Genomic DNA, 22,823 nt, shown 5'->3' on the forward strand with positions numbered 1-22,823 from the left:
GCCATTTTCAGTACAAGTAGCTTAGCAACTTTAAAGTTGGGAAGGTAGTCTAGTGAAGCTCTCCCACTTGATAGGAGATAAAGGAGAGAATAATTGTGCAGGACCTGTGGCTCCGGAGATAATACAAAGGTTTAAGGACTGGAAGGAGATGGAAGCTGGATAAGAAGCTCAGGGCACTAGTAAGGCAAGGACGCAGTAGAGGGAGCAGCGGACAAGAGGATCAGGTTCTTCAAATCGAAGTTGAAGGCCTTTTTCTTTTTCCCTAGAATAGAGCCCCGATGGGGACACGGGAAAAGGCACTTCAGAGCTACTTCTGGTGTGCTGGTCCTGCCCAGCGCTGCTGGTCTCAGCTGCTTTCAGCTGGTCCTAGTTGGGGGCGTCTAGGTTCATCAGTTGTGTTCCTCTAGGATCCACTGGGCTCCGCTTTGCAGCGGCGCTGGTGGTGGGATAGCCTACTTTCAGCTGGGTGCTGCTAGGTTCGGTTGGGAACCGCTGGAAGCCACTGGGCTCGGCAGCGCTCGGCTAAAAACCGATGCGTTCGCCTTAGTTCGTCTGGACTCGGGTAGGTGCGGCTGTGTGCCGCAGGACACCGCGGAGTTCAGATTCGGCGACGCGCTGCTGGGCTCGGCTGCGTTCGGCTGCATTCGGCTACGAGCCGACTAGGTTCGGCAGAGCGCTTGCTGGGCTCGGCTGCGGTTTGCGGTGCGCCGACTAGCTTCGGCTATGCACCTCTGGGCTCGGCTATGTTCGGCTATGTTCGGCTGTGCACCTCCGGGCTCTGCTACTTTTGGCTGGAAGCCTCTGGGCTTGATTGTGTTTGGCTGGTCCTGCTAAGTTCGGCTGTGCATCGCTGGGCTTGGCTGAATGCTACTGGCTCCGCTAAGTTTAGCTGGAACCTCTGAGCTCGATTGGGTTCGGCTGTGCGTAGCTAAGCTCAGCTGCATTCAGCTAGGTTTGGTTGTGCGCCTATTAGGTTCGGCTGTGTGCCTCTGAGCTTCATTGTGTTGGACTGTGCGTTGCTCGGCTCAGCCGTGTTAGGCTGTTGCACCTCTGGGCTCTGCTACGTTTGGCTGGGAGCCTCTGGGCTCGATTGTGTTTGGCTGTGCACCGCTAGATTCCACTAGTTCAGCTGTGCTCCGCAGTGTTTGGCTGAATGCCTCTGGGCTCGGCTAAGTTTGGCTGGGGGCCTCTGGGCTCGATTGGGTTTGGCTTTGCACCGCTAGGTTCCGCTAGTTCGGCTAGGTTCGGCTGTGTACCGCTGTGTTTGGCTGAATGCCAGTGGGCTCGGCTAAGTTCGGCTGGAGCCTCTGGGCTCGATTGGGTTCGGCTGGGCTCGGTTGAGTTCGGCTGGAGCCTCTGGGCTCGATTGGGTTCGGTTGTGCGCAGCTAGGCTCGGCTGAGTTTGGCTGGATCTTCTGGGTTCGATTGGGTGCGACTGAGCGTCACTGGGCTCGGCTAAGTTCGTCTGGAGCCTCTGGGCTCCATTGGGTTCGGCTGTGAGTCCCGGGCTCGGCTAAGTTTGGCTGAAGCCTGGGACACCGCTGGGTGTTTCGGAGAGTCTAGCCTGCACCTTTAGTGGGCGTGAAAGGCGGAGCGCCACCTAGTGATACCGCGTCCCCAAAAGTGAGCAAAGCGGAGCTCAATCTCCAGCTCAGTGGCCCTGTGTATCGCTGTGTTTGGCTGAATGCCAGTGGGCTCGGCTAAGTTCGGCTGGAGCCTCTGGGCTCGATTGGGTTCGGTTGTGCGCAGTTAGGCTCGGCTGAATTTGGCTGGATCTTCTGGGTTCGATTGGGTGTGACTGCGTGTCACTGGGCTCGGCTAAGTTCGTCTGGAGCCTCTGGGCTCCATTGGGTTCGGCTGTGAGTCCCGGGCTCAGCTAAGTTTGGCTGAAGCCTGGGACACCGCTGGGTGTTTCGGAGAGTCTAGCCTGCACCTTTAGTGGGCGTGAAAGGCGGAGCGCCACCTAACGATACCGCGTTCCCAAAAGTGAGCTAAGCGGAGCTCAATCTCGAGGTCAGTGGCCCTGTGTATCGCTGTGTTTGGCTGAATGCCACTGGGCTCCGCTAAGTTCGGCTGGAGCCTCTGGGCTCGATTGGGTTCGGCTGGGCTCGATTGGGTTCGGTTGTGCGCAGCTAGGCTCGGCTGAGTTTGGCTGGATCTTCTGGGTTCGATTGGGTGTGACTGCGTGTCACTGGGCTCGGCTAAGTTCGTCTGGAGTCTCTGGGCTCCATTGGGTTCGGCTGTGAGTCCCGGGCTCGGCTAAGTTTGGCTGAAGCCTGGGACACCGCTGGGTGTTTCGGAGAGTCTAGCCTGCACCTTTAGTGGGCGTGAAAGGCGGAGCGCCACCTAGTGATACCGCGTCCCCAAAAGTGAGCAAAGCGGAGCTCAATCTCCAGCTCAGTGGCCCTGTGTATCGCTGTGTTTGGCTGAATGCCACTGGGCTCCGCTAAGTTCGGCTGGAGCCGCTGGGCTCGATTGGGTTCGGCTGGGCTCGATTGGGTTCGGTTGTGCGCAGCTAGGCTCGGCTGAGTTTGGCTGGATCTTCTGGGTTCGATTGGGTGCGACTGAGCGTCACTGGGCTCGGCTAAGTTCGTCTGGAGCCTCTGGGCTCCATTGGGTTCGGCTGTGAGTCCCGGGCTCGGCTAAGTTTGGCTGAAGCCTGGGACACCGCTGGGTGTTTCGGAGAGTCTAGCCTGCACCTTTAGTGGGCGTGAAAGGCGGAGCGCCACCTAGTGATACCGCGTCCCCAAAAGTGAGCAAAGCGGAGCTCAATCTCCAGCTCAGTGGCCCTGTGTATCGCTGTGTTTGGCTGAATGCCACTGGGCTCCGCTAAGTTCGGCTGGAGCCGCTGGGCTCGATTGGGTTCGGCTGGGCTCGATTGGGTTCGGTTGTGCGCAGCTAGGCTCGGCTGAGTTTGGCTGGATCTTCTGGGTTCGATTGGGTGCGACTGAGCGTCACTGGGCTCGGCTAAGTTCGTCTGGAGCCTCTGGGCTCCATTGGGTTCGGCTGTGAGTCCCGGGCTCGGCTAAGTTTGGCTGAAGCCTGGGACACCGCTGGGTGTTTCGGAGAGTCTAGCCTGCACCTTTAGTGGGCGTGAAAGGCGGAGCGCCACCTAGCGATACCGCGTCCCCAAAAGTGAGCAAAGCGGAGCTCAATCTCGAGCTCAGTGGCTACCGGACCACCAGAACTGGTCGTGCTCTGCAGCAACCAGCCCCAGGCGCCGGTGGTGACGCCGTCTCTACGCGACAGAGCACTGACCAGCCGTGGTCTCCACGTCTCAGGTGTCGCAAAGACGCATGGGAGGGGAACAGAAGGAGGTTTACCAAGATGGCGGAAGCGGAGGACTCTCCGGGAGAACAGGAGGCAGCGTCATCTAAACCCCTGGTGAGTTAAACCCCTGTGACTGCAGGGACTGAGGGTGAGGCAGAGCTCCCGGTAAGGGAGTCGGGAATTGGTCGAGGTCAGAGAGCTGGAGCTTCTTGGCTCTGCAGGCCCAAGCTTCTACAACCAGCTAACACTACACCTGTTCTTTAAGTTAACTGCATTTCCCTTCCTTTTGCTGTCCTATGCCTTTCTGAGAATCTCTGCTGCCCTTCCACACTCTAGGGATTCTTTGACATTGAATTAAATGCTGAGCTTGGAGTGGTTTCTGAAGTATCTTTTATCACTGTCATTTTATCAAGACTTGTCACCAGTCATTGTGAAGTACTACAGAAGTAAAGAAAGTGCTTCCCACCCACAGGACGTTGTCGTTTTATTGCTGTAACCTGAACCTTTACTTGTTCAGTGACTCTAGTAGGCTAATTATTATTTCCAGGTGCTTGCTATCCACTTCATGACATATATACGTTACTAAGAGCCATACTTAGTACTTGAAATACTGTTTAAGAACACAGGCTTTACAGTTAAACGCATGTGAGCTAGAATCCATTCACACTGAAGTTTTTGTGATTTTGAGAACTTCATTTCAAGGAAGGGTGGTTTATTTTGTCTCTTAAACTGAACGATCCCTGCCTTTAAAATGACGTAATTTATATGAAGTGCCTAATACAAGTCATGAGTGGAGGAGTATAAGGAAGTCATTGTTATGCTCTGACGTTCTTCCTCCCAAATAGTATTTGCTTATATAGTGTTTGCTCAATAAATGACTCCATTTCTTTTGTTTTAAATTGGCAGCCTAACAGTAGAGAACTGAACTGAGAGTCAAGGGAACTTGATTCAACACCCAACTCTGCCTCTTACTAGCTCTATTTGTTTATCTCTTCAGCAAAAAAAATCTATCAAGCGTCTAGAGTGTTCCGGGCGATCTTGTAGGCACCAGGAATGAAACTGTAAAGGACTATGTTGAGTCTAGGAATGGAGCTCGGTGGGAAAGTGATTGCATTGCCTACGTAAGACCCTTTAGGTCCAGTCCCCAGCACTGAAGGGATAGGGTAATTTGGGTCATCTTATGGGTCAGTTGTGACCCTGAATGCAGTCTCTCTGAACCCAAATTTAGTCTTTTGGAAAATGTTGAAGTTCATCACAGAATGGTGAAAAGTACATAAACAAATGCAAATATGTATACTGTGATGTAGTTACAGGTAACCTAGCTGCTTTTAGTTTCTCTTTCCTCTGGACTGTCCCCCCTTCTGTAACGTCTAAGATGTGTATAAGTATGTATACATGTGTATGTATGTATGGACAGGGGCCGTGTTAACCAGGCTGGCCTGGAACTTACGCTGGAAAGAAATGAAATATTTGAAGACAAGTGTGTAGCATTTACTGTCAGTATTTTTTTTTCATTATATTGCACCACCTTTAATTAAAGGGAGTGCTGAAGAAGTAGCTGGATTGCCTACTGTCTACTGAGCTACTATTTACTTTTAGCAACTATGCAAAACACTAATTATTCAGGCTCAACTCTAGAGAATGGTGATGTTTCTGAGACATTTTGCAGTTATAAACTTAATTTTCTTTCCCCCATCTTTTTCTCAGTTTGCAGGGTTGTCTGATGTGTCAATTTCACAGGACATTCCCATAGAAGGAGAGATTACTATCCCCACAAGAGCTCGTACTCAAGACCTTGACAGCTCCACACTAAATGAATCCATTCGTCGGACCATTGTAAGTTAGACTAGTTGAGAGAGCACTTCAGTGCTATGGGAGTAAATAGGCACTAATACTTTGAAATACTTTTGTTTGGTTCTTTGATTTTTCTAAAGTATATTTCCTCTACTGAAATTTAAGATTCCCCCTAGGAGTGAGTTGTTAATGTTCTTGGCAAACAGAGGAGACTTCCTGATAACTTTGATCATCACAGTGCATGGGGTTATTTTTTGTCTTTCAGATGCGAGATCTAAAAGCTGTGGGAAGGAAATTTACGCACGTTTTATATCCAAGGAAAAGTAATACTCTGTTAAGAGATTGTGAGTATATGACATTTTTGAGGATTTGTTTCAAACCATTGATACTTTATTGTTTCTGCTTTATAAAGCAAAGGCAAAGGTAATAAAACTGATGCTGTTTTACAGGAACAAACAGTTATATAAATGAAATTTTGGGCAGAAATTTAGAACAGAATTTCAGAAGCTGAAAGACCTGGCTCATTATATTAAGTTCACCAATAAATATGAACTTAGAAAATGCTCACAGTTGAATTTGGTACTGTGATTTGGCTATAGTTAGGAATTTGAGGTTGTTGAGATTCAATCCAGACCCTGAAGTCACAGGCAAAATATCTTTTTGTTTGCTTGTTTTTGTTTTTTTAGAGACAAGGTTTCTCTGTGTAGCCCTGGCTGACCTGGAACTCACTCTGTAGACCAGGCTGGCCTTGTACTCAGAAATCTGCCTGCCTCTGCCTCCCAAGTGCTGGGATTAAAGGCGTGCGCCACCACCACCCAGCGCAAAATATCTTACTTGAATATTGTGTCCATGTGAGGAACAGATTGTCCATAGCTCTTAGTGTGCTGGAATGGGGATTAGGAATTTAAGAAAGGGTAATTTAGAACACAAGAAGAGCACAAACCTTAAAGGATATGTGAAGTCAGGGAGGGAAACAGGTTGGGAAGGCTTAGTTAGGTAAAACTTGCTGCTAGGATTCTGAGTGGAAGGTACGTGATTTGGTAAAGATAGAAAATCTGCCATATTGCTTTCTTAGCATCCTGTCTTTCCTTTCATTGCAGGGGATTTGTGGGGCCCATTAATACTTTGTGTGACACTTGCATTGTAAGTATTTACACTTCTTCCTCAATTGAGCTACTATTTCTTTCTTTCTTTTTTTTAAATGGTGTTCCAGAATTAAGGAAAAAATTAACTAGGCCTTTAGGACTTCTTTTATGTTTTTTATTTATTAAGAAAAAAGATAATAGTTGTACTATGTAGCCCACACTATCCTAGAACTTTCTGTGTAGCCCATACTGGCCTCACACTTGTGCTTCTCCTGCCCCAACTTCTGAGTTCTAGTGTTTCAAGTATGCACCACCATACCATAACTTAAAATTTAAATTTATCGTATACTCATTTAGATCATAATGTAGTATTTCTTTCTTGTACTTTTAATAATCATATTAAGGAAACTGGTTCTGTGCCTAGAAAAGACAGATGTTTTTGGGTTTTTTTTAAAGACTTATTTATTATTATATGTAAGTACACTGTAGCTGTCTTCAGACACACCAGAAGAGAGCATCAGATCTCATCACGGATGGTTTTGAGCCACCATGTGGTTGCTGGGATTTGAACTCAGGACCTTCGGAAGAGCAGTCAGTGCTCTTAACCACTGAGCCATCTCTCCAGCCCCTGAAAAGATAGATGTTAAGAGCTCTTGAAAAAATATATATATTGCTGAGTTTTAAAAGATTAACCTTAGAGCTTATGTAGTTTCACTACACTTATTTTCAGAGACAACTGTAGGCCAAAAATGAGCTCATGTGACATGTCTAGTGATAGAACTAGCATCAGTGTTGGGTCCCTTACCTCCCAGATTAGTTACTGTTCTTGCCACCGACTGTACTCAAGTGATTGGGATTCCAGACGACAAAGAGTGCCAGCACATTGTTTGCACCCAATGCTCAGGATTTGGAATAAAATACAGCCATAGAATACAAACTCCTCCACATACTAGTAGGCAGCATAACTAGATAGGACAATATATGACTTCTTTATCCTATTGTAATATGAGGCTATGGACTTTTTTATTATTATTTTTCAGGAAAAACATACCAAGTCTAAGTATTCCAAGTTCAGAATTCAAAACATTTTGTGTATATTAAATTCTTAGATGCAGAATATTTAGATGACAGTTCAGTATTTACTCAGTTTTAAAGCAAAGGTTTTTTAGAAATTTTATATATATATATATTATACATATGTGTGTATATAGTATATACATACATATATGTATATATATGCTATATATGTGTGTGTGTATGTATATACATATATGTATATATACACTATATGTGTGTATATGTATATACATACATATATGTATATATACACTATATATATATACTGATTTTTAAAAATCAGCAACTAAATAAGTTGACTCTTTCTAGTATTGAGCATGTGCTCTAAAACCTTAATGCATGAATTACAAATTCATAGCTGAGCACTCAAGAAGCTGAGGCAAGAAGATGACAGGTTAGAGGCTTAGCCGAGGCCACACAACTAGACCTTGTTTAAAAACCAAGCAAACAAACAGACCATCCATCATTCAGATTTGCTAACAGCTAGAAAAGTAACCTAAGCCCCAGAATACTGATCTGATAACTGGAAAGCCCTTATTGCCCTGCTAGCTACACCTGATGCTATTGTTGGAATGGAGGTCAGGTTTGAAAAAAATTTTACTTTTCACATAAGTACAGATCCCTTTTTGTGTTGCTTGGGAATGTAACCTAGGGCCTCATCCATGCTAGGTAGACACACTAGCAGCACTGAGATAATCCTCACCAGATGAGTACATTCTTTTCTTTTAACTCAAGAATATTCTGGCTCCATCTTCCCAGTATTGGGATTACGATACAACATCACCAAAACCATTTTCAGAATGCATAGTCAGAGGTGAAGCATTCCAACTTAAAAATATGGTCAAACTAAATTTAAAGCTATTTTACATATATTATGAACAAAATCTCATGCTTGTGAGCTATGTTAGGCCCTTAAGTTCAATACCTTCTGCTTGGACAGAGAGGCTTTTAGTAAGCCACTTAAACATTCCAGAAAGGTCAGAGTACAACACTCCTTATAGTCTTCAGGCATTTGGATCTCTAGATCCTTATTTAAAAAAACAGATTCTGCTAGTGTTTTCCTTATACAAAGTACACATTACAGTACAGATTAAGTACCGATGTTCAAATGAGATACATTACAGTAGTCTGGTGAGAATGCATGCCTTTTTCAATTTGTATAAAAGGTTATGTAGTTTTCATACTGTTTTCTTAGGATGTTACAGAAGAGTCCCATTGATGGAGAGAATGATGGAGGAGGCCCAGAGTTTGCAGAAGTATTCGTTATCATCTGGTTCGGAGCAGTTACCATCACGCTAAATTCAAAACTTCTTGGCGGAAACATGTGGGTATCATAAGAACCTTTTCCCTGTTTGCTGGTAGCATGTGGTAGATTTTAGAAAAACAGTGTTATTTTGCCTTTTTTTTTTTTTTTTAAGAAAAATTGACTTAAGGACTAAATAAAAAGTTTCTTTAAAACTCAATTGAAATAAATTTTAAAGGTCACTGATAAGCTTCAGATTTTCTCTTTAAATTTTAAACTAATAGGCAAAATTATTCTAAGAAGAGACATATGTTTGGGGGGAACCTATGGTACAACACATTCTCAAATTGATCTCTAACTAGAACTACATTATAGGGTCAATGAGATACTTCTAGGAATTAGAGTAGATTATGTGATATTAGAAAATTGATATTTATGGGGCCTAAGAGGGGAACAGGAAGAGTATAGAGAAAATGAAAGTATATGATACAGGAGATAAGACTTCATGAAATTAGCATTAGGTAAAAGGTATAGATCGGATAGCAGGAAGGAGGTTGTAGTGCATAGAATGTCTATAAGACATCTGTACAATGAACTATGTCTTGATCCTACTCAATGACACTCATGATCTGTGGATGTGTGTTTCTAGTTCTTTTTTTCAGAGTCTCTGTGTATTAGGATACTGTGTACTTCCCTTGAACATCGCAATGCTGATCTGCCGCCTGCTGCTTTTGGCAGGGCAGGGACCAATAAACTTCATGATTCGGCTTTTTGTGGTGTTGGTGATGTTCGCTTGGTCCGTGATAGGTGAGTAACAGAACATAAAAAACCAACCAAGAAGATAAAATAAAATCATGAGTTAAAGATAATGATACAATTATGAACAATGAAATTCTGCTGTCTTTTTTTTTTTTTTTTTTTGGATTTGGTTTTTTTGAGACAAAAAGTTCTCAGTTCTGGCCTCGAACTCAGAAATCTGCATGCCTCTGCCTCCCAGAGTGCTGGGATTACAGGCTTGTGCCACCACCGCCCAGCACTCTAGTCTAAGTAAGTATTAAAGATGATGGTGTCCACATTTTGTGAGCTGGCTTTCTGAACTTAGATGTGCAGAGTCACCAGGTATGGTGTTGTACACTTATAATCCCAGCTACTTTGGAGACTTGAGAAGTTTGCAAGTTCAAGGCCAGACTAGACAGCTTAGCAAAACCCTGTCTCAGAATGAAAATTTTATAACAAGACTGGGAATGTAGTAGTCCTCATGGTACCATGCTTACTTTGCATTTATGGGCCCTGGGCTCAAGCCTCTGCACCACAGAACAAAACAAAATAAAAAGATGTATATAACCATGTTTTTGAGACAGACTCTCTGTCTCTCAGATTGGCCTTGAACCTGTGATCCTCTAACTTTGCCTCCCAAATTGTTGGGATTACAGGCCTACATCACTCTGGCCAGCACATAGGGGTATTCTTAACAAGAAGATGAGTAGGCTTTTATTGGTTGGATAGAATGATAGCATTAAAAGAGAGCTGATAGGTTGTAGGCCTATAGTCGCTATAGTCCCAGTGGACAGGTAGCAGCAGGAGTATTATGAGTTCAAAGTCAACTTTGGCTACAAAGTATGGTCAAGGCCAGTGGATCGAATGTCAAGACCGTGTTTAAAAAAGAATGCCAATAGCAGCAAGTAACAAACAGACCCCTTTCCCCTGTTAACTCTCAAAAATGAGGGAAGCAGTAAGAGACATTCATTTAGCATAAGACCAAATAACCTTACTCATATTTAAACCTGCTAAGCCTAACTCAGTGTCTTTCTAGACTAGGTTAGGAAACCTGCCTAAGAAGGATCTGTATCCAAAATAGCCAAAAGCTTTTGAAGTGTTAGTATATGAAAGAAGCTGCCCTAGGCTATTGTAAGTTCATAAGTGAACTCTGCTTATGTGTGTTGTTATAGATGCAACCTAAGACCTTGTCCATGCTAAGCAAGTGCTCTATCACTGAGCAGCATGCTTCCGTCCTATAACTGAACTTATATTCTCTCAGGAGCCACAAATAAAACTGACCTTTAGCGTACTTATAAGATCTAGATTATGCCAATCACATTGGAGTTTAGTAAATATTGTGGTTCTGATAGTACGGCTATACTAAATACTCCTTTTTGTTTTCTTTAGCATCTACAGCATTCCTTGCTGACAGCCAGCCTCCAAATCGAAAAGCCCTGGCAGTGTATCCTGTCTTTTTATTCTACTTTGTTATCAGTTGGATGATACTCACATTCACTCCATAAGTCCGGATACACACATTCAATACCGATGAACTGAAGGCTCACCTAAAACACAATGCTTATCAACAACAGCTTCCCCCACTCTTGTTCAATTGTTGGGGTATTAAAAGGGAGCCACATACCACTGTTGTCATTTATGTAAGAAACTGATATTTGCAAGGCTGTCCTTTTCCTCTTAATGTTATTATTTTCAAATACTTGTACATACCATACATAGTGACATGCCTCCTTAAGGCATGATGAAGCGATTTGTGTCGACCAGTGACTCGAGCAAGTGGATCCACTCTACAAATTACAAAGAGTTGGTGACCATCTTCAGCTTGGAGAATATTTGTTCAGGTGCAGCTCTTAAACACATTGCCTTATGACTATTAGAATATGCCTCTTTTCATAAATAACAGTCTGTATCCATTTCTTTTCTTTTCTTCCCCAAACTTCAAGAAGGCAACAAGAGGTTAGGAATGAGGTTTGTAGATGTGGGAAGAGAATATGTGTTAACTAGTTTCAGATTTTGATCAGAGGTACTGCTATGCTTGTTTTGTCATTTGTTTTTAGCAAACAGCATATAAAGAATCAGCTTTTAAAATATTTTTGTATACTTACCTTTCTGTCGTGTGTAACAGCACCTCAGCTTACATTCTAGATTTCAATCTTTCATACAATGATAGCAGTCAAACATGCACTTTGACTGAAGTTCTTGATGGTTTAATGTTTGAGCTTTTCTAAGTAGTAGATCTAAGAAATCTAGGTTTATGGTTTGGAATGCGTATTGTCATGTGGGCACCTTCCTTTAAGGTATAGCTTAGATAGGGCATATCTAAAAGAACTTATTTTGTGCAACCCAACCTTAGACTAGAAAGGAAGGCTACACATCAGAAGCGAGCATTTAACCAAATGGACGTAGAGATCTAGTGTTCGGAAGGCTGGATAATGGAAGGATGATTACATGCATGATGATGGGTTAGTTGAGTTTACAGCTACTGCCTTTCCATAGTGGGCTCAGTGGTTTTTTTTTAATTATTATTATATATGGAGGGGTTTCTTTTGGATTTGGGGGGCTAGGGAATAGCAATTTGTTTTGTGTGTTTTAGACTTTATTTGTAAAGCAAATTAGCTTCTCTTTAGATATGTACATTTTGCACATGTGCATCTACCTGTGTACTTGCAGATATTTATGCACAAGAGTGAAGGCTTTTCAGGGAACAGAACATCTGAGGCAGGCTGATTTTCAGCTAAACAGGACTCCTGTAAGATAGTAAGAACTGGTACCTTCTGTATGTTTCATATTGAACTCTAATAGATGAAGATTAGGAGTCAGAAAACATTCATTGTAAATATGCAGTTACTTGTAAAGATAGAAATTTCTTATTCCATGTGTTTATCATAGAATTTAAATATTTATTGATTTTTTTTTGTATTTAAAGACTACCTTCATATAAGTATATGATTCTAAAAACATAATTTTTCTCATTCTCAGAGTAACCAAATGAGCAACACTAGGCCAAATCGGCTCTGTCCCAACCTTATCTAATGGTTTGGGAGTACATATTTGAATTCATTGTAATTTATGTTTTAAATTATAAACCCTGTAAGGATAAATCTGGTATTTCAATCTTGAAAACTTTAACCCTAATAATTGAAATTTGTCACAAAATATTATCTCATTCCAGTATCTGAAAATTTTAAACTTTTCATTCAAATATCTTTCCTAAGTTGTTTTGTATTCTGCCCAATTAATTATAATAGTGAAGTAACCATACTTCTCAAATTTAGTATTTACTGGATTTTACTCAGGGGAAACATGTACTCTGAAATTCCTAAGGCCACAAATCATACAGATTTTGGAGGGTTAAACACATTGGATATAAGGCAGTTTGATCCTGTGTGTGTTAATCTGTTGCTCTTGGGTGATTTGATGAATGCTTTTTATATGACTTAAAATGAGAATGTAGGACTGGGGCTTGGATGAGTGAGAACATTTGCCAGGCATGCTCAGTACTCTAGGTTCAATCTATGGCATTGCCAAAAAAGTGGATAAACTGGAGGGCCTAATTACTTTTTCCTGGAATCAAATGATCAAAGGATATAAATACACTTAATATATTCAAAAAATCTGTTGCTTTCTGTGACAAATGAAGTCCTGACTCTGGAAGTTGTAGTATAGCTTTTCCTGGTTGACAGTAGAAATGAGGACTGGAAGGGCAGAAGCATTCAGGAGAGGAACTCCAGATGTAAGATGGTAGTTTCATGTTTCTGGTAGAATGTGCATGGGTATCATAGCCAACTTGGATGGTCACCTGCTGCTTCTACATCTGAGACCATGACAGTCTTTTCCATGTCTTAGCAATAGGAAGAGTAAAGATGTGATTTAATGGGGTTCAGATTACAAATACTCTAATGATGACAACATATTGGAATGTTCTGTATGTTTCTTAAAATTCGTCAAATATTAAGGGTTTGTGTGTGTGTGTGTGTGTGTGTGTGTGTGTGTGTGTGTGTGTGTGTGTGTGTTTTGTTTGGTTTTGGCTTCAAAGTTATGTAAGTTGAATTTGATCTTTTCATTGTGGGATCTTTTACATGGCATGAGACTGATAAATATTTCACTGTTGACTGTCTTTTATAAACAGTATCCTCAAAAATGTGATTAGAAGGCTAATAAGCCTATACTTGGATATATAATATAATCTCTTGATTAACTGTATTTGAGCTGCTTACTTATTCCTGGAGATGAAAATGAAAATTGTCCATTGATATTTTGGGATACCATCAAGTTGTGCTAGTATGGTTTGAGCACTGAAGTGATCTTTAACTAGACTGTTGTTGGTTTCTACAGTGGTTGGATGGAAGTAAATGTATGAATGTTGATGGATCCATGTATGTAAATTAGAAGTCCTTCTCTAGATTCTGTATACTTTTGTTATAAAACTGACAGGGACAATAATTTATGATTATTAATAACTAACAGTTATTGAGCATTTACTGTATGCCAATTTACTATTCTAATTTTAAAATAATTTTTGTAATAGCTTCATTAAAGTACACTTTACTATGAAAATTCATCCTTTCAAAGTGTACATTTCAGCAGTCCTTACTATCTTCGCAGAATTACCCAACCGTCACCACTGTCTAATTTGAGAATGTCTGTCTTTATCACTCTGGAGAGAAACAAGTCGGTCCTGTTCTCTATTCCCCTTCAGTCCCTGTCGATTACCAGTCTACTTTCATCCATCTGGCCAGGCACTATTCTTAATGCTTGCTTTGCTTCCTCCACTCTTCAACATAAAGTGCTACGATTTATTCTCATTTTACAGGAGAAAATGTATGCCCAGAAATGTAATTGCCCAAGTGTTCATGTATTGATGCATGCAGGTGAATTGATGGGAAGAACACACTAGATGAAATACAGTTTGTATTGCACTGTTAGGTACATGGAGTGAGCACATTCCTTCCCAGGGTATGTCCCCTCTTACTCACCTTTGCAACCTGGAACTGTCTGGAGTTAGTATGTCTTTTTTCCAGAGTAATGAGCTCTGGCATCTGAGCACACAAAGCAGGGAGACGCAGGTTTGCTGTCTTTCCTCCTCCTTGAACCCCCTCTCCTCTCTTCACACACACATAATCTTTCTTTAAGCTTGAAGAATCAAACTACTACTTAAAATTTTTCCATTTCACACATGCCACATAGGATACTTACTGGGCCTATTTCTAAGACTTAAGATTAAAGTCATTCGAGAACTTTCTATTTGGATAGATGTGGTGAGAATAAAGATTTTGCCTTAATGAAGCTTGTTCATTTGTGGTCTTCTTTGGTACTCTACATTAATCCTGATCTTTCCTATGACAAATAGACCTGTGCAAAGAAACCTATAAAATGGTTTGTGGATGTTATATGTGCCAATAAATACTTTAGAAAGAGGTAAATTTGTGTCTGCTTTGTACTGAAGGCACAGAAGTATTTGTACTATATATTCATGGCAGGTGATAGATATCAAATGTGTAGAATTGTATGGAACAAATTTAAAAGGAAAATCAAGTTTATTGAGCAAATATGGTATGCCAAGCTCTGTATTGGTCCTTAATGCATTGTATTTCCTCTATTCACAACATTTTTGTAATCAAATGCAGTCCCGAGCCCATAAGAACAATTGGGACATCAAAGAGTGGAGAAAGGTTTGTTGTAGCAAATAGTAATTGCAAACTAAGGAAGTATAAAGGTAGAGTTTACTGTGCTAGGAAGTAGAATGTCTTCAGTAGAATATCTTGCTGAAAATGGCTCTAAAGCAATATATGAGTACATGGAGATTAATTGGATTAAGAGGACAGTAGGGGTAAAGGGGTGTTCCTGTGTTTATAATTTGGAAGCTCAAAGCCTAGAAGACTGTACAAGAGAACAGCTGAATAGGTACTGCCTCTGGCTATCTATCAAAGTGATATTTTTTGGATGTCTGCAAGTACAAGCCTGCAGGGTAGTGCAGTCAGTCATAGCTCACTGGTGTCATTAGTGTTGAAGGAATATGGTGTCTGTACCATCTTGAGAAAAATTGCTAAAGGGCAAGAGTGAAGAATTAGAATTCTAAATGGTAAATGAAGTTTAAACAATCAGTGGATTTAACGTATTATCTTCATCTAATACTTATTTCTGTAAGATGTTAGCATCTTACAGTGCTGAGGGTCACACCCAGGGCTTTGTGCATGCTAAGTGAGTGCTATACCACTTGGCTATATCCTTCACCCTTGGTGAGGCAGGGTCTCACCACATAACAGACAAGCATTCTTTGCCTTGGCCTCCTGAGTATTCGGATTTCAAGGCATGTACATCACAAAGTTCAACGCAGGAGGAGGATGTTCTGACTCAAGCCTTTGCCCATAGTAAAAGGAGAAAAGACAAGTCAATAGATACATTATATTGTTGATACTTGAAAATCATGATCACTGGGAGCCCACAGAGGAGACATTTTCGTTATCAATTATGAAAGTGGCCCATGAAACCAGTTACTCTACAATCTTTGGAAAGAAGAAAGCCCTCTGGACAATGGAGAGACTGTGCTGCACATTTCATATATGCTTTCATGGAGCACTTCATGTTAGTCCAAGGCATGTTGAAGCACCAACATGCCACAAGTAAGGCCACACAAATCCTAAGTGATAAAGCTGCTACTCAAGCCACCTGGCTCTAGAAAGCAGTTCAGCTAGAATTAGCTGAATATGAGATACATGTAATAGAAAAGCCAGAAACAGGTGACAAGTAAAATAAAGGCTTATTTCTCATCTAAAAAAAAATGTCTAGGGCTGGAGAGACAGCTACATGAATAAGAGCACTTGTTGCTGTTGCAAATGACTTGGATTCTCAGAATCCATGTGGTGGCTCACAACCTATAACTCCAGTTTTAGGGGATCCAAACCCCTCTTCAGACATCCCTACTCATCAGGCACATACATGGTAGACATACATACATGCAGAATATTTATACATATGTTTTTTAAGAAATGTAAAGATGGCAAATTACAAACAGCTCTGATAGTTTCCTGGTATCATCTAGAACCCATATTTCAAAATTATGACATTTTTCAGTTTCCCTCCTAAATGTGGCATAGGCCAAGACTGCTGCAGGAGCCCAATTCATTGTACCCGTAGCATAGTAATTAGAATTTAGACATAGAAGACAAACAGGCAGCCTTGTGTGGCTGAGTTATCTGCCAGCTACCTTTGTAGAAGGCGACAGCTTCTGTTTGCTAAGGAGATTAATCCGGGGCATCTAGCTGCAGAGACAGGCTAGGAAATGCACTCTTGACTGCACAGCACTGCTCCAAATCAAGTTGGAGTGCTGCTGTTAGGGACTGGATATCCATTGGCAGCAGGTACTCCTCATCACAGTGCTTCACTTAGTTTTAAGGGTACCTGTTTTTAGAGAGAGGGGACTGCCAGGATTTAGACTGCTAGGCAAGCACCCCACCATGGAGCTAAGTTCCCACCCTTAGAAATGCGTTCAATTTTGGAAATAGGGTTACCTTTTTATTTTTAAATGTTTTGAAATCGCGCACACCCATGATGTATTTTGATCATATCCCCCTGCATTATCCTCACTTATCCCCTTTCTCCTATCAGACTCTTTTCTTCTTAACAAGTCCTCCTCCTCCTTCCACATCTTTTGTATGTGTGTGCTCCACTGCATTTAACTGGGGTGGCTTCCATGAGCATGGAGTGGATGTTACTTGAGCAAGGGCATTTCCCAGTGCTTAAACAAGAGGCTGACTCTTCAGGGATGGGGAAAGCCTTATGAGGCCCTCCAATCCACAATGGAATGTTGATGGAGCCAGTCCTGTGCATGAGCTGACTGCTGTTCTGAGTTGAGACAGGTTTTTCTAAGACATTCTTCCTTTCTACAGTTCCTCTCACCCACCTCCTTCACCAGAGGTATCTAAAACTTGATGGCTGTTCTAGGACTGAATCACTGAGACTTTAAAACTGGTGTCTGGTTTCACTTTTCCTTTTATTACTTTCTTCCCCCTCACCCCCCCCACCCCCAGTTTTGTGAAACAGAGTCTCATTGTTTAGCCCAATCTCTCCTCGAATGTACAGACCTGTGTGTTGGGGTTACAGTCATAGGCCACCACACTTTGCTGGAGATAGCCCCCATAGTCTTGGCTAAAGATGCACCCACCAACCGTTCATATTTCTAGCAAAATTTCAATTATGTGTGAAGAACATGTATCTGCTGGTGATGGATTTTCTTAGTTTCAATCGTAGCATATACATGAGAATTAATTTTTACTTAATTTCTAAACCATATTTCAGCCTAATAAACAACTCAAAGATGGTAATTATCTATCAGCACTTTTGGATATTTGCCCTTCTTGTGTAACCGGTATAATTCCATAAGGATTGTGCCCCATTCTCTGGTTGAGTTCAGATATGTTTTCTCACTGGTGCTGTTCCGTAGACTTACTCTTAGGTGTTTAGGCACGGATGCTTGTTGAGGTTTGATAATAAAGTTGTACAGCTAAGACACCAAGATCAGACTTGAACTTGAGATCCCCCTTCTCCAGTGAGCCACTGCACACCTTTCAGAAGGCTCTGGAAGGGTGGTGGCATTTCAAGCCAGGGCCTTGTACATGCTAGCAAGCACTCTACTACTGAAACATACCCTAACCCCCATCCCCTTCTTTTGAGACCAGCTCCCTGGGCTGGCCTCAAATTCTTGATCATCCTGCTTCAGTCTCCCAAGTGATGGAGAACTTGTGGGATTCAGACTTTCACCAAATTTTGAAATTTTTATTTTAGCTATTACTTTTTCAAAAAAAAAAAAAATCCTTCATTTCACCCTTCTTTTCTTCTGAGTCTAAAGGCAAGAGCGTTAGGGGTTTCAGCCTTGTCCCACTATTGTTTAAGATTCTGTTAATTTCCATTTTTCTTTCTCTACACGTTTCACATGGCAGGACGATTGCTTGATTTGCCCTTGCTCTGGGCTTCAATACTGCTCAACGTAGCACTATTGCTAATCCTGTCTTTATTTTAAATTGTAGTATGTTGTTCATTTTGGACATATTTAGCTTTGTTTTGTTAAAATAGTGTCACTTGGTCCAACTACTAAGGAAAAAGGTATGGAGGTTCCTTTTTTTAAAAAAAGGCACTAACAATATAATTACTATATGACTTCACTTCTGGTATATACATGAAGGTCAAATCACAGATGTAGGTCACATGTACAATTATAATGCTGCTATCCATACATCCAAGTTAAAGAATCAGTCTAGGAGCATATCAATGGATGAGTGGAAAGGGGGAAACCAGAAACCATATTAAACAAAATAATTTCAGGTGACAAAAGACAAATACAACACTATAGACAATGAATATACATCAATAAAATACTGAAGAAAAAAATGTCATTAAGGAGGTGTGGGGCCATACACCTGTAATGCTAGGTCCTGGGGAAGCTGAGGCAGAAGGATCACGGTAGTTTGAGGCTAGCCTGGACCACAAAGCAAAAACCCTATCTACGAACAAATTAACAATTGCATTTCACAATATAAACATTTATTAAAGCAGAATATTTTCCTGATAATAGTTCACCTTTAATGCTTTTATATATTGTTAAAATAGGTTTTTAAAGGACTTATAGTAAATTATTTTTTGATCAGATTTGCAAGAATTATGCTATTGCAGTATCGATATCTGGGTTGTTTTTTTTTTTTTTTTTTTTTTTTTTTTTTTTTTGCCCCCCTTGTAAATTAAGGTTTGTCATAAACAGTAGTTTTGGAAAATACCCTGAACATTTGGAAATAATATCATTTCCTCTTTAAACTTTAAAGAGAGTGTAGTTTTAGTTTCTACAAGCAATTGGGCAGGTAGGTTCTGACCTGCAAGTGAGCTGCAGTCTCTGGGACCATTGTTTTCAACCGCAGTATTCAAAGCTGCCCGGGTTGGCGCCACCCAGTGGCCAATGTGAGACTTTGCAGTGTTCTTTTCCGTTTTTTGATACTTTATTTACATTTCAAATGTTTCCCCCTTTCCAAGTCTTCCCTTCAGAAACCCCCTATCCCACCCTCCCCCTGCTTCTATGAGGGTGTTCCCCACCCACCCGCCCACTCCTGTCTCCCCGCCCTGGCATTCCCCTACACTTGGGGGCCTCTCCTCCAACTGATGTCTAACCAGACCATCCTCTGCTACATATGAGCTGGAGCCATGGGTCCCTCCATGTGAACTCTTTGATTGGTGGTTTAAAAGGCAAGTACCACACGTTCTTTCATATGTGAAAATTCAAAAAGTATTCTTGAAATATTACAAACGACTAGAAAGGGTACAGGGTAGGGTAATGATGGAGAAATAGATATTGAATTTGATTAGCACATATTGTATGCATGCATGACACCATCACAACCCACCATAGTATTTTTAATATTAGTATTAATAGGTATTAAATTTAAATTTTTTTGTGTTAGTTTGAGTAAAATCCATGCACATCCAGCTTGAAATGCATGTAATAAGGGTCCAGGACCACCTTTAAAGATGTCCCCTTGAGCTTCCTGACACATTCCTTTCAGAGGCAGTCTGGCTGCTTCAGCCAGACAGCAAGGACCTCAGGAAGCCTGCTCTGCCATCTACTTCATCAAACTGCTCACATTTTAGCTAAGTCAAATGAGGACAAAGTGAGGTTAAAAAAAAAAAAGCCACCAGCCTGTGTGGGGCCATGGCAGTGCCATCTGGAGATGAATTTTTTTCTTCCTCTAATGTTTTCCTTTTGCATCTTAAGGGATACGGATGCTGCTCCTGGCACTGATGCACAGGCCTGCGTGGGAAATGGGGTACCAGGGAATGAGAAAGCAAAAAGAAGAAAACAGAAGGGATTTGAAAGCGTTCTCATCCTCTTTAGCACATCAAGAGTTTCAGCTCCCCATGTGTGAATCAGAGCGCTTCGCCAGAGCCCCTAGAAGGGATGCGCTCGCCTTTTGATGAGGCACCTTATGGAATCCAAGCTACATTGAGAGCACAACCCTGGGAAGAGCACACTTGCCAGTCTTTCCTAATCCTCCCACTACTCTGCTTTTCCAGAATCTTCAAATTTATCAGATTTCAGAACTGCACTCAGTGAGACAGCACACACATTCCTGACTGTGTTTGTTTCTGAGATGACTTCCAATCATCTTAAGGAGTCTTTGTTTTTTTGTTTGTTTCTTTTTTTCCTTGGGATACTGGAAATGGAGTCCAGGGACTTCCATGAGCTCAGTGAGCACTCCACCACTGAGTTTTTAAAATGACAGTCATATGGTGGGGGTGGGGTTCTACGGTACAGAAGCTGGCCTAGTTTGCAGAAAGTCCTAGTATTCCCAGCAAATCACTGAATTAAAAAGTGTAACAAACACAGAGGCGTACTCATGGTCACAAGTGCTGCCTTTTTCAGTTACTAACAACATAACATCTGGATCATTTCCTGAAGACCAAGTTATGTGTCCTTGAAAATCTCTAGGATAGTTCAATGAAGGGACAAGTATGAAAACAAGGTGGTCAAAAGTCCACGGGCGGGCTGGAGAGATGGCTCAGTGGTTAAGAGTACTGACTGCTGTTCCAGAGGTCCTGAGTTCAAATCCCAGCAACCACATGGTGGCTCACAACCATCTATAATGGGGTCTGATGCCCTCTTCTCGAGTGTCTGAAGAGAGCAATGGTGTACTCATATATATATATATATATATATATATATATATATATATATATATATATATATATATAAAATGAATAAAGACATCTTAAAAAAATGTGAGGGCAAGACTTATGTGGGATATTTCCCCTCTTTTTAAAAACTAAGCTATTCTTGATTCAACTAAACTCCTGTGAAGACGCTGAGTATATCCCTCTAGATGCACAGAGGTGTAGCCCTGCCTAAGTGAGGTTAACACCTGCCAATGCTCAATTAATCCCAGGTCTTTTTTGAACTCGTGAAAGACCACTGGTGTGGCCCCGGGTTTCAGAATCACACAGGACCATTTTGAGCAAGACACATCACTTCTCTGTTCTCCTGTGTCTGTAAAATGTGTTTCTAAGGGTGTCTGACATCAAAGCCTAAAGACCTGAATTTGATCCCTGGGCCCCACATAAGAGAGGGAGACAACTGATTCCTGCAAGTTATCATCTGACCTACACATGCAGGACATGACACATGTATCTCACACACATACCTGGACACACCAACAAAATAAGTGTAAAAATAAATTTAAGTTGGGAGGGAAAAGTAAGAGGGAATAATTGGAGAACTTGGAGGGGTAAAAATGTGTGTGTGTGTGTGTGTGTGTGTGTGTGTGTGTGTGTGTGTGTGTATGAGTGTACAGATAGCTGAGAGTTCTACATCCAGATCCACAGGTAGCAAAGCCCATCCTACAGTGACATACTTCCTCCAAGGAAGGCCACATGTCCAATAATGCCAGTCCCTGTGAATGTATGGGAGCCATTTTCATTTGTATCACCATAATTTTTTGAGCCATATATTCCGTACATATGAAAGCAATTGCAAACTGATACAACCACTCTGGAAATTGGAAATAGATCTACTTGAAGACCCAGCTATACCACTCTTGGGCATATACCCAAAAGATGCCCCACCATACCACAGGGGCATGTGTTCAGGTTTATCTGTGATAGCCAGGAGCTGGGAACAATCCAGATGTTCTTCAACAGAGGAATGGATACAGAAAATGTGGTACATCTACACAATGGAATACTATTCAGCTATTAAGAATGAGGACGTTCTGAGTTTTGCAGGCAAATGAATGGAACTACAAAATAACATCCTGAGTGAGGTAACTCAGACCCAAAAGGATATGTGTGGTATGTACTCACTAATACATGGATATTAGCTCCAAAAAGTACAGAATACATAGGATACAATCCACAGAACTCAAGAAGATTAAGAAGCAGAAGGGCCTGAGTGAGGATGCTTCAATTCCACTTGGAAGGAAGAAGAAAGCCATTGCAGAGTAGAGGTGGCAGAGAGAGGGAGCTGGATGGGAGAGGGGAGGGGAAAGGGAAAAGGAGAACATGATCAGGTATGGGGGTGGGAACAGGAAAGAAGCCCCCCGAGGGCCAGTAGAAAGAATGGAAATATGCAGCCTCAGGGGTGGAGGTAGAGGGACCCTCTAGAATGCACCAGAGACCTGGGAGGTAAGAGACTCTCAAGATTCAAAGGGAGGGACCTTAGATGAAATGCCCTGCATTGGGGAGAGGGAACTTGAAGAGCCCACCTCCAGTAGAAAGACAGAGCATCAAGTGAGGTATGGGGTTGCCATCCCACAGTCAAAACTCTGACCCATAATTGTTCCTGTCTAAAAGAACTGCAGGGACAAAAATGGAGCCGAGACTGAGGGAAAGGAGGTCCAGTGACAGGCCCAAATTGGGATCTAGCTCAGGGGGAGGCTCCAAGGCCTGACACTTATTACTGATGCTATGATGTTCTTGCAGGAGCCTAGCATGACTGTCCTCCAGGAGGCCCAACAAGCAACTGAGACAGAAGAAGAAACAGATACTTACACCAAACCAATGGATAGAAGCTGCTGAACCCTGTGTTTGAATTAAGGAGAAGC

General features: G+C 42.0%; 1 protein-coding gene across 5 annotated transcripts; it reads left to right on the plus strand.

The window, feature by feature from the left end:
* The first annotated feature begins 854 nt into the window (after positions 1-854).
* On the plus strand, positions 855-14,532 carry Yipf6 (Yip1 domain family member 6). Of its 5 annotated transcripts, none has more exons than XM_052170763.1 (8): positions 855-2,013; positions 3,282-3,384; positions 4,978-5,106; positions 5,330-5,408; positions 6,165-6,207; positions 8,422-8,550; positions 9,119-9,276; positions 10,636-14,532. In XM_052170763.1, the coding sequence occupies exons 2-8, from the start codon at positions 3,328-3,330 to the stop codon at positions 10,749-10,751; spliced, it is 711 nt and encodes a 236-aa protein (XP_052026723.1). In that variant the 5' UTR covers positions 855-2,013; positions 3,282-3,327; the 3' UTR covers positions 10,752-14,532. The 5 variants fall into 5 exon arrangements, with proteins under 5 accessions (XP_052026723.1, XP_052026725.1, XP_052026721.1 ...); XM_052170765.1 differs by having other exon boundaries at positions 855-1,623; XM_052170761.1 differs by lacking the exon at positions 855-2,013 and adding an exon at positions 2,020-3,135.
* The last annotated feature ends 8,291 nt before the right edge of the window (positions 14,533-22,823 follow it).

The sequence above is a fragment of the Apodemus sylvaticus genome, chromosome X (genome assembly GCF_947179515.1).
Source record: "Apodemus sylvaticus chromosome X, mApoSyl1.1, whole genome shotgun sequence".
NCBI lineage: Eukaryota > Metazoa > Chordata > Mammalia > Rodentia > Muridae > Apodemus > Apodemus sylvaticus.